We start from the raw sequence: 12,602 nt of genomic DNA on the forward strand, positions 1-12,602 counted from the left end.
TCTACTGTGAAGCCATGTTGTTTTAATATATGCAGTATGTGATTTAGCATTGATTTGCTCAAACATGCAGCTCTTTTTTTTTTTTGGAAGATGTTCAGATGGGAGTATATGTTACTTTAAAACTTTTATATACCCTCCACCACTGATGGTGCCTTTCCAGATGTGCAAAGCTGCCAATTCCATAGGCACTGATGACACAGGCTCTTAAACTGAGTGCTGATAACAAGCTGTATGTTCCTTTTCCCTTTTTTGGATGAGGAATGTTTTAAAAAAATAGTTTTGAGTTGTCCGACCTTAGAACAGCTTTCATTATAAGAGCTTTAACCTCGGAAACATTTTATGTCTGTCAAACTGTGTTTTTTATGGATTAGCAATTTGTGGCATTTTTTTAATGGATTTAACTAAAGAAGTATCCAAAGAAAAACCCTGACCTTCAGAAAGACTGAAGAACTATTGCTCAAGAGCACGTAAAAAAAAATCACAAGAAGGTCTGGCTGATCGGAAGCTAAAAAAAATAGGATTGGACTTTTGAGGCTTTTGTTGTTGTTTGTTGTTTCAGATCCACTTGCGCAGTAATAAGGTCACAAGCATCACAGAAAAATCTTTATTACAGGAAACAGATCCTTGAACCAAAAGTGCCACGGGGAACATTAGCAAACGAAAACAAACATAAAAACAAGGAGTGCTGAAAGTTTTCTGGAAATTTTTGGCAGAACAGAAGCTGACATACATGTATATATATATATGACCAATCATATTTACAACTAACTGAGTTACGCTTCAGCGGGAAATCTACGTCGTAACTTACAACGTAACCTGACGTGCAGCTCTGGAAAAATGCAACTACAGGTCAGGTCGACTCTGATCGCCGTGGAAGATTAAGTTGTGATGTCGATTTTTAGCTGAAGCATGATTAAGGCGTAATGCACGGTTACTGTCATATGTACAACTAATAAAAACGCTTTCTTTACATACAAAAACCTGATTTTTTAAATGTATTTCCAATACTTCAGTTTAAAAAAAAAAAACTTTGCTTAACAGTTACAAATGAGTAATATTAAACTTGTAACACATAAAATTCTTCAATTATGAACAATCCCAGCTGTCTCTATATACTCAGCTGAAGAGCTTAAAACTAAACATCTTCACACAAACACACGTCTTTTGTTCTGATTAAGCTCACAATGTTACGCATTAGGATGCAGGTCTTTCCTCACTGCTTGAAACAAATGACACATATTGCTCCATTTATCCTAAACCCCAGTGGAATAGCAACACAAACATCCTTGGTGTGATTGTCAGCATGTTTGCACGTGGATGTGAGCACAATACAGAGAGAAGACAAACATTCATGAACATCTACGTCGACCATTTGTCACCAGCCCTGAAATAGACGCAGTTAAATGAACCAATGTAAGAAATCACACGAACAGAAAAGAAGGGGGCATTAGAGGTGTTAATGAAAGCGCACCTCAGTCTGAACGTTTCCCTTGACAAGGTCTTTAATCACAGCGGTGAAAATCACTGATGAAGCGCTGTCTTTGTGTTCTCCGACTACATCAACGTCCAGCTCTCCTCCTTCTTCTTCCTCACCTTCTGAAGACTCTGTCCACGTGATGGTCACCGGTTCAGGGATGGGACTGGAGCCTCCAATCACATCGATGACCTCATCTTTGACAACGTCCCAGCTTCCATTTGCAGACTGTGAGGGTGAAACAGAAGGCTGCAGGTCAGCAAACACAGTCGGCGCTCTTCTGCTCTGAGTCTGAATCTCTTCTTTTATCTCAAAGTTTTCGTCGTCTCCATCCACATCGATGATCTCATCAGCGCTGCTCTGTACTTCCTCATCTGTCAGACTTCCCTCAGCTAGTCTGAGTTCACTCCACGGGAGATTTTCTTTTTCTTCTTGTAAACAGGCTCCGGTCGGAGAAACAGTCTCTACATCGATTGTCTCCTCAGGATCTGTGGCTCCTAGTTTAGAGGTAAAGTCTGCAGGTTCAGAGGTGGGTGGCTGTGTCGGTGTCTCAAAGCAAGCCCTCTTGGCCACGGTGGCGTTATCACTCGTATCCTCGTCTGACTCTGCTCCCCTCTTCTGTCCCCTCCTCGTAGCCCCCCCCACCTCTTCGTGTGACTGTACAGCCAACTCCTCCTCACGTCTCTCCTGGTTTTTCTCAAGTTGTTCATCCGCAACACAGAAATCTGCAGGCTGTGCCAGAATGGGTGGTTTTGAACACTCTCTGTTAGATGAGCTGAGAGGGTCATTTTTCCTGGGTCTGCCCCTACTTCTGCGCCCTGATTGAACTGCTGAGGGTAGGCGTTTGGCTGTAAGTGGCTCCTCGAGGAAGGGTAAAGCATCCTGTAAAACAGATTCACCTTAATGAACTATAAAAGTACAAAACAATAGTCTAAACATGGAAAATACTGAAAACAGTGCTACCCTTCAGCCTCCTATTACATGCAACCTATGGTATAAAGCTTTCCTTCTTAACTGACTGCATTCACAAGATTTTCAGAAAACTTGACCCATGACCTTGACTGTGAGGTCGAGGTTACGAAATCTGTACTCGTCCGAGACTTTTAGTAGATACACCACTGAGCCTTTTATGACTGAGTGGGGGGAAAATCCACGTGTGGTAACTTTAAATATCTGTCAGCATTCAAACGTTAGCAGTTGTCACAAACTGGCTCAAAGTAGCAGTATTTGGGATGCACCGTCTGGTAATCACAGAGTCTCACACGCTGTGGGGATTTTTACAGCGTTTTTAAGGTCTATGTCCTAATAGTATACAATTAAAGTTTAAACTTACTAGTTCATTATAAATGCAAACCTAGCTTCTGCTAAAGGTACTGTGTAAGCATGCAGTAGTATAGCCATTCTTAAACAAGCAAAGCATCATGCAGGAGTTGAGGCTTTGGGGTTAACTGGTTTGAATCTTCTATTAAATTTAGGATAGTTTTGATTTAACCGGAAAATAATCCTCTGCATCGGCAGCTTTGACATTTGGAGTTCCACAGGGATCTATCTAGGGGCCTATTTGTTTTCTTTATTACGCTCTGTCTAGGTCATATTACTCATCCGCACATTTCTTTTCATCGCTATGCAGATTTACCTTGGAATCAGGAAGATCGCTGACCCATAAGAAGGCTCAGTGAGTACATTTTGCACGTCCCACAGTTTCTTAGAGTTAAACAAATCCAAACCAGGGGAAATATTATTTGGCCATCCACTATAAACTGACAGTTTGAAGGATAATCTGGGCTCATTAACTCCTTTTATTAAAACACAGGTTAAAAACCTCCCAAATAATAATCATTGATTTATAATTTGGATAATCTCCCTGATATAGACAATGGAAATATTAATGCAACCTTTTTGGTTTTAAATGTGCTATAAAAATACAGTTTACTTACATATTTAATTACTGTTATTATTCACTTACTTAGCAGGTGACAGACGGCAAAATTAAACGATCTGCCAGTTAGCTATTTGAAATATTTCCCACCTTGCCTTTCAGATTCTGACAGATGTGTCGCGGCGTTGCCACTTTGACCGGCAGCAGTTCTCTCCTCTCCAGGTTCACCACAGGAATCTGCTTTAGCTGATTCTCTTTTCTGGCATGAGGGTTTCTGTTCACCGCATCGTCTGGCTTCCTCACCTTCACCTTCTTCTTCTCTAGTGAGAACAGATAAGGCTTTTGCCTTCTTTTGTTCTGTCGTTTTGAAGTCGGTCTAGTTTCCTCTATGTGTTTGGGGGAAACGGTGCGGCCAGCGTGGGCCTTGCGTGACTGTGAGCGGCTCTCTTGAGACTCGTTTTCATCAATGTGCAGCTCAGGTGTTTGAGAGCACTCAATTCTGTGGGTGCTCCTTTGTAGTTGAGGCATGTAGGGGTTTGTAGTGTGATCTTTGTTTTTTTTGTAAGTGTTCATGAGAGTGAGAGGTTGGCAGGACTCTGTGGAGCTCACACCACTCGTCTCCATCTCCTCTCTTGCACGACAGCTTTCAACATGCTGCTCAAACGACTGCAGGAAGTGGTCCAGCATGTCACCCAGCTCTCCCTCGCACGGCCGCTCTAGAACTGGCACCACACCATTTGTAGAACTGGAGCGACCAGCTGCTCCTGCAACAACTGCAACCTCAGTGGATTCATGGAGCTCAGAAGAAAGGCTCTGCGGTTTGTTTTGGGATGAGGTGATTTCAGAAGAGGCAGAGGCGCCAGTGTTGCTACCTGCTGGAAGGGGATGCTGAGCACGTGAAGCGCTGCCTTTGTTGTTTGGTAAAATATCGAGTCCCATCATCACTTCCTCCAGAAGACGATCGATCTGCTCAGGCTGCTCCTCATGAGGTGGTGGGGCTGGGACAGGAAGACAGGATGGTGGAGAGGAGGCTGCAGGCGATGGCAGGTGGGGAGATGGAGAAGCCTGGAAGGAGTGGCTGGAGGTAGATAGAGTATGTGCATTGGTAAACTGCATAGGTGTGGGAAAACAGGAAGCCGATGTTGCTGTTTTGGCTCTGGACCTTCGTGGCCTCCGCACAGGAAGACTGCCCTGCAAACAAGGACAGGTCACAATGTTTGAAAGAAGCAGCAAATGTAACATCCTGTTTTAAATCTGAATTCTCATTTTTGGGTGTAAAAACCCTCAAAGGTTTAGTTTTGAGCTCCCAGACCCTATAATTTTATTTAATTACAGCTTTTGACACTCTATAGATGCCACAAACAGGACACTCATTCGCTTACCTGTTCAAACTGTTGCCCCGTATTTTTCCTTCCACGCTGAGTGGTGCTTCCTCCGACCTCACCAGACTGCAGCACATCTCCAACTTGGCTTAATGCCCACGCTATGCCACGCCCTCTTTTCCTCTCACAGCGTGCACCCTTTTTCACAACCTCTCTGGTCTGCAGGCACAGCTTCCTCCCAGCAGCTCCGCCTCCCTGACCCGTCCTGGGCGTCCTCATGCCCCACCTGAGCAAGAACAACTTCTGCAACCTGCTCACCCCCACCTCCTGCACCATTTGAGTTAATCCTCCCCGACCACGCCCTCTCCCTCCTGCTCGTGGTCTCCCACGCTTCTCCTCGCCCGTCTCGGCTCTCCTGGCACCTCCAACCCCGGACCTTCGCCTGCGGCCTGCTCTCCCCCTGCGGGGCTCCTCCTCATTGTCAGGGTTCAGAAAGTAGCTGATGAATCCTGGGATGTTGCCTTGAAACTGTTTAAACTGCTCTTCCTCCCATTCTTCCACCACTGTGACATCTTGGTCAGCCCATCCGCTCTGGGGGTCAGCATTACAGATGGTTGTCTGGCTCATAAAATGAGGGAGGGATGGGGGGGCAGATGTGTACGGCTGGGTCACAACAGCAACAGGTGTGCTTTCAGCTTCAGGTATAGAACCTAAGGGAGCAGAGGATATCTGAGGTGTTAGTTCATTTGGAGGGTAGAGGACAGACACAGGGCAAATCTGAGGGGGAACAAGTAGGGGGTCTGAGTGCTGTATACTCTGCAGAGCACTCATATCGATGGTCTCAAACGATACTGCTGGGTGAGCAGGTGGAGCTGTGTTTATCTGCAGCTCGTCTGTTTGAGTGCACACATCCTTCCCGCCATTTGACATCATCTCTTTCCACAGAAAAGTGCTCCCATCCCTCACCTCTCTCCTCCACCTGCTCGGTCTCTCCTCACTCTCAAACATCAGAGGCTCCGTCTGCACTCCTATTTCGGCGCACTGCCCGACCCCATCCCTGCTCTTACACTCCCTTTTCGTCACCTCCACCAACCCGTGGATGCCCAGGTTGGCCGCAGCAGAAATAGCCTGTTGCTTCTCCCTCTCACCCTCCCCAGCCATCTCTCCAGAGTATAGAAGCCTGACCAAGTGGAGCAAGGTGCAGGCACCCAGAGCCCGAAACTCCAAGAGGCGACTCTGCCCCGCAGCGGGAGTCGGTGTGGAGGACAGAGCGGAGGAGATGTGGGGGCTGATAGCTGACAGAATACAGCTGTGTGCGGGTATAGACACCCCTGCAAGACAGGGAGAAATGACAAAAACAAAACCTTTAAAAGCAAAACTAACACATGCAAAATTTTGTTTTGGGTTTTTTGTGTATGTGTGTCTCATACCTTCTGCCTTAAGCAGAGTGTCACAGAACTGGCTGCACTGTTGTTGTCTCTGCAGCTCAGTGAGGAGGAGGGTATCAAACCCTGGTTTTTGGTAGCACCACATTTCCCCATCCACTTCAGAAGGGGAGCAGAGAGGAGTGGAAACGGAAGGTGACATGTGTGTGGAGTGTGAAGCAAATATCCCTGCTCACCTGGACATTAGCACAATAAATGCTTCGATATTGTGGACAAAAACACACTTTTTGAGTTTGAAATTTTTGCACATTAAAACAGAGATTTTTGAGGTCGAGCTTTCTTTCTCCTTTATCAGCAGCTTTATAGTTTATTATTATGTATAGTGTGGATTAATGGGCAATCTTAAATATTTCTTGCAGCAATAAATAGTCTTTGAGCACATTTAAACTCGAGTCATGTGGGGCCAGCTCAAAGCCCGCGCGCTGGTTAGTATCAGAGGACTAGCTAGCAGTGAACTCCAAACAGACTACACAGAGAAAAGAGTTGTACTAGCTTAGTTAACATGTTACAGACCGCTAAACGTCTGTTCTAACATCACCTTCCAGCATATCTGGCCTGTTTTAACCACGCTCTCCCGGCTTGCTAATTAAAGCTGCTGTTAAAGTCGGCCATGTGACAGACACCTGGTTTACTCACCGTCTGCGGGCCTGAAAACTCTCTACAGATCCACTATCGAGGCACAAAATAAAACCGTTTCTTTTTTAAAAATAAATGTACTTCACAAAATATATTTAACGGACAGCATTTTATTGGGCTGTTTTTTGTCCGATTTTAGTGGGGTCAGCCGCAGGTCAACGTTGTCATCAGAGGAAACGGTGCAGTCTTCCGCTTCGCCGCTAGGGGGCGGCAGCGTCACCGCACAGACGCCACGGCCACCCCCCAAGGAAAAAAAAAAAACAGCCGGCCAAAGATACACAAACACATTACAAAGAGAGAGCATTCACTGCTGGCACCTCCGTCTTCGTCAAATGGCACCAGAAACTAGTGGAAGAGTAAGCGATAGATAGATAGATAGATAGATAGATAGATAGATAGATAGATAGATAGATAGATAGATAGATAGATAGATAGATAGATAGATAGATAGATAGATAGATAGATAGATAGATAGATAGATAGATAGTATTTTCTTTTCATTTCACAGTTAAATTAGATTGTATTATAGTTTAATTCGTTGAGTTAACTGCTTTATTATTAGTATTATTATTATTATCATATTTATATGCGTTTTGTAATATTCTGTTTGTGTTTTTAGCACACTTTTTTGCAGTAATAATAATAATAATAATAATAATAACAACACAATTCAACCACAGCTGATTTCACTCTTTAACACATGGATTTGTTCAGTTGTTATTACATTACATGACATTTTAAAATGGCACAGACACATAACAGTTAAAAGTTACCACTCAACTTTTTCACCGTCTAATGTGAGATAAACAATTTTTATGAGGGACCTTGGCTAGTAAGCATATCAATATAAAATTATTTTTATCCACCAGTAGTTTTTGAAGTAGGATGTAATCCTACATCTCTTGCTCTCTAAGCATATATTTATATACAGTGATAGCAATGAGTAATGAGCACAAGAGATGCATTTATAGGGGAAACACTCACGGAGAGAATCGTGAATATTTTCTACTTATGAACAGAGGAGCTGGATTTTAGTGGTGAGAGGTAGAAAAGTACATTAACTCCACTGGAAGGTTAAAGGATAGATTCATATTTTTTCAAGTCTATAAAGCATTTTCAGCTGTGAAAGGCTGAAGGTGATGGGGGACACAATTTACACCTTTTACTTTGTCTAAAAAAATAAACTCTGCCGTTAAGATGAGGTCAAAATGAGGCTTCAGAAGCCTGAGTTAGACAATTCAAGCTGGTTTTGTTCAAACGTTACATTCTTTAGAGTAATAAATTCCCTCTAAGTGCTTCCTGGACAGTGTTTGCGTAGAGCTGGGATAGTAACACAAATCAGGAAAAGGGAGACTACAGGACTGCGATGCTGGAACATCACTGTTTGACTTTTCCACCTCGGACAACTGACACTTTATTTAACGTACAGGAAAAGCACATTTGCTGTTCAGTGCAGAGAGAAAACCAGGCCAAGCATTTAAAATCATAAGTGCTTCACTCTACAAATCGCACAGACACATTTTCTGCTTTAAAAAAAATGTATAAAACTGGTAGTGATTTATACATTTTGAGCGCCATGCAAGAACCTTCAGTGCAAATAACAAAATCTTCCAAAAGTTGTAAAAAATAATTGTAGTTTCACTTTTATTTGTTTCATAAGAGAAACAAAAGCTGGAGCACACTGAATATTTAAATGGATTTTAAAGAAACCTGATTCAGCTGCTGAAATAAAATTTTCATCCATTATATTTTATTTTAAGAGGGACAGAGGACCGGCAGGGAAATGTCTCCCACTCAAATATTAGTATGTGCTCTTTTAATCCAAGAGCAGCGTGTGGTCCCCCTGGAGTCCTTCTTTTCTACATTCCAGTTCACGTTGTGCCGTTGTCTCTGTGCACGTCAACATGGACTTCCTCAAATGACGAGGGGGTGATCAGACCAAAAAGCTCGGTAGAGGACGTTGTGTCCACTCGGGGTGGAGTCGGTCGCGGCCAGCGCTCATTAAACTTGACAAAGAAGAGCGGGTCTTTGAAGGGCCCCCCGTAGATGATGGCTTGCATCAGGTAGACGAGAGCTACCACCATGGAACTGATGAGAAAGAAGGGGATGAAGGGCCTCAGGTGGTGCCACGCTACCCTGATCCCATATCCCAGGCCACCGAGCCCGCTCTGCCCACCAGTGTGGGTGGTGTGGCGGGAGGAATCTGGGTCTGGAGTATGTTCAGGGGACTCGTTATCCGAGTTCGAAGCGGATGGACCAGGGACGCTGAGTGTATCCATGAGCCAAATCAAAGCTGGTCCGTTGCTCTATCTGTTTGTATGGTCACGCATAGTCCTCCACAGATCACCTCTAGGGAGTATAAGGAAGGAAGCGTAAAGCCACACATAAAATCCCAGTGGTGTGGTGTCTCTGTGATGAATCCAGCTCTACATTCCTCTCTCGATCACGTGCAGTATTCCCTTGGTCCTCCCAGCGGGTTTTTTCCCCCCTCCGATATGGTGTGCAGGAGTTAAATGCTGGTGCTTCTATCTGAGCGTTAGTGAGGAAACGAGGAACAGCGGAGGAGCCCTAAATAGAAATGACACCGAATGATAGGACACCATGAAGGAGAGGGGGAGAATCTGCTGCGTTTGGTGGTCTCAGGTTTAAAGAGCGGTGTGTGTGTGTCTGCACCAGCTGCACAGGTTGCAAGCATTACACACATGCAGTGAGTAACCCAGACAGGCGCACATCTGAGTCAGATAGCTGCTTGCAACAGCTGTGCAGTTAATTCCAGCTCTAATATTAAAGCTGTAAGCAAGGAGTTCAGCTATAAATGTTGCTATAAGATTACCTTCATAAACTGGAAATTCTTTGAGATATTTACATGCCGGTTATATTGCCTTTCCTATCATGAATGAGGAGCCTGCTAATTTTGGCAAGGGAACTTCACAGGGCTCCGTGTCGAAAGGATAGATTTACTATTTCTTTTTCCCTCCTCAGTATGTCTTAAAGCAGCACTCACATGTCCACATATACATTTCAGGACTCATTTGTCACTGTGATTCTTTCCTTGTAGCTTTATAGCTGTGAACAAAGTCTAAAACCTTTGTAGCAGAAGATTTCTTTCATGATTTCTCCTTTGCAGCTGAGTGAGTAAATAAAAAGAATAAATCAATATGTATATAATAATTGAAGAGAAATTACTGTTGGTGCCCATCAATCTGGGAAGGCTCATCAGGTCATTTCCAAACAATTTAATAATTTATTCACAAGTGAGAAACACTAAAGAAAGCTGCCAATCCTCCCAGGAGCGGATGTCCCACGAGACTTAACTCAAGATCAGACCTTGCAGTGCTCTGAGAAACTGCAATAAAGCCCATCAAGAGCTACATCTTAAACTTCACAGGTCTCAGCATTTTAAATGTTAAAGCGATCCAAAGTATTCTAGAGTCAAATGTGAGTCTGCCTGTGCAGCAACTACAGGGAGTGCAGAATTATTAGGCAAGTTGTATTTTTGAGGAATAATTTTATTATTGAACAACAACCATGTTCTCAATGAACCCAAAAAACTCATTAATTTCAAAGCTGAATGTTTTTGGAAGTAGTTTTTAGTTTGTTTTTAGTTTTAGCTATTTTAGGGGGATATCTGTGTGTGCAGGTGACTATTACTGTGCATAATTATTAGGCAACTTAACAAAAAACAAATATATACCCATTTCAATTATTTATTTTTACCAGTGACACCAATATAACATCTCCACATTCACAAACATACATTTCTGACAAAAACAAATCAGCGACCAATATAGCCACCTTTCTTTGCAAGGACACTCAAAAGCCTGCCATCCATGGATTCTGTCAGTGTTTTGATCTGTTCACCATCAACATTGCGTGCAGCAGCAACCACAGCCTCCCAGACACTGTTCAGAGAGGTGTACTGTTTTCCCTCCTTGTAAATCTCACATTTGATGATGGACCACAGGTTCTCAATGGGGTTCAGATCAGGTGAGTCGGACAGGAGCTCTCTGCCCTTTACCAATCCAGCCACGGGCCCATCCATCTGGCCCATCAAGACTCACTCTCATTTCATCAGTCCATAAAACCTTAGAAAAATCAGTCTTGAGATATTTCTTGGCCCAGTCTTGACGTTTCAGTTTGTGTGTCTTGTTCAGTGGTGGTCGTCTTTCAGCCTTTCTTACCTTGGCCATGTCTCTGAGTATTGCACACCTTGTGCTTTTGGGCACTCCAGTGATGTTGCAGCTCTGAAATATGGCCAAACTGGTGGCAAGTGGCATCTTGGCAGCTGCACGCTTGACTTTTCACAGTTCATGGGCAGTTATTTTGCGCCTTGGTTTTTCCACACGCTTCTTGCGACCCTGTTGACTATTTTGAATGAAACGCTTGATTGTTCGATGATCACGCTTCAGAAGCTTTGCAATTTTGAGACTGCTGCATCCCTCTGCAAGATATCTCACTATTTTTGACTTTTCTGAGCCTGTCAAGTCCTTCTTTTGACCCATTTTGCAAAAGGAAAGGAAGTTGCCTAATAATTATGCACACCTGATATAGGGTGTTGATGTCATTAGACCACACCCCTTCTCATTACAGAGATGCACATCACCTAATATGCTTAATTGGTAGTAGGCTTTCGAGCCTATACAGCTTGGAGTAAGACAACATGCATGAAGAGAATGATGTGGACAAAATACTCATTTGCCTAATAATTCTGCACTCCCTGTATAGCTTGGCACAAGTTGACCAAGCACAGCAGCAAATCTACAACAGAATGGCTGAAAAGTAAAGAATCGAGTTGTTGCAACAGCCCAGTAAAAGTCCAAACCTCAGCCTGACTGAAATGCTGTGGTGGGACCTTAAAAGAGCCGTGCATAAACGAACGCCTGCAAACCTCAATGAACTGAAGCAATGCTGTAAAGAAGAGCGGGCCAAAATTCTGTTACAGTGACGTGAGAGACAGATGAAGTCATACAGAAAACTCCTTACTGCTGCTAAAGGTGGTTCTACGAGCTACTGAATCATGGAGCATGCTTAGGTTTTCACACACTGCTTCTGCAGTTTAGCTTCATTTTTGTTCAATTTCAGCAGTGATGGCTGTTTCTAGCTAATGTCAAGACCTGTTAAAGAAGATAAGTAGAAGTGAAAGAGGTTTTGCTTTATTTATTTTTTAACCAAAATTCTCAAATTGCATATCAATCTGTCTTATACATTTCAGGATAAGGGGGCATTGGAGTCTAGCTCAGGTGCCCTTGGCTAATAGGCAGGATGCACTCTGAACAGGTTGCCAGTCTATTGTGGGGCTTTATACCTTTTACACGCTTAAAAACTCAAATCAGGCCTACTTCTCAAAACTTAAAATACATGTAGGCATTTTTGGCACATCTCTCATAAATCATTAATCTGTAGCTTCCCTTGTAAACAGGACTCTGTGGCTTTTAAAAGTGAAAATGACTGCTTGAGATTGAGAGATGAAAGCAGGAGTATTATGTGTATGCTGGTGTGATTCAAACTGTTACAACTAAAAGTAAAGAGATTCAAGAATGAATAAATTGTTTAGTAGCTACTACAAAAAAGCATGTGAACCTCCACACTATAGAATAAAACTCCCTCACAGTGCTAAAACACCACTAACATGCCCTCACTGGCTGTCTTCCTGCACCTTGTGTATTCAATTTAAGGTTAATTTTATATTCCAAGCAGACGCATGCACATCATACCTTAACTAATATCAAACTTTCACACCGACATCTGCTCATAGCCCTCGTGATCCAGCAGCTGCTTCTCAACCAGCCCACGATGCATTTCAGATGCGCTGCATACTTGAAACACCTAAACACTTTCATATCCAC

General features: G+C 43.3%; 1 protein-coding gene across 1 annotated transcript; it reads right to left on the reverse strand.

Annotated features, from left to right (window-relative positions):
* Positions 1-647: 647 nt before the first annotated feature.
* LOC146677741 (uncharacterized) lies at positions 648-6,948 on the reverse strand. The gene is made up of 5 exons (XM_085382648.1): positions 6,757-6,948; positions 6,106-6,296; positions 4,736-6,006; positions 3,504-4,544; positions 648-2,356 (listed from the first exon to the last, which is right to left on the reverse strand). Exons 2-5 carry the CDS (start codon positions 6,260-6,262, stop codon positions 1,457-1,459), a joined length of 3,369 nt encoding a protein of 1,122 aa, XP_085238774.1. The 5' UTR covers positions 6,263-6,296; positions 6,757-6,948; the 3' UTR covers positions 648-1,456.
* Between the last annotated feature and the right edge of the window lie 5,654 nt (positions 6,949-12,602).

This window comes from Rhamphochromis longiceps, linkage group LG2, assembly GCF_057381845.1.
Source record: "Rhamphochromis longiceps isolate RC_006_pf linkage group LG2, R_longiceps_female_GT1.1, whole genome shotgun sequence".
NCBI lineage: Eukaryota > Metazoa > Chordata > Actinopteri > Cichliformes > Cichlidae > Rhamphochromis > Rhamphochromis longiceps.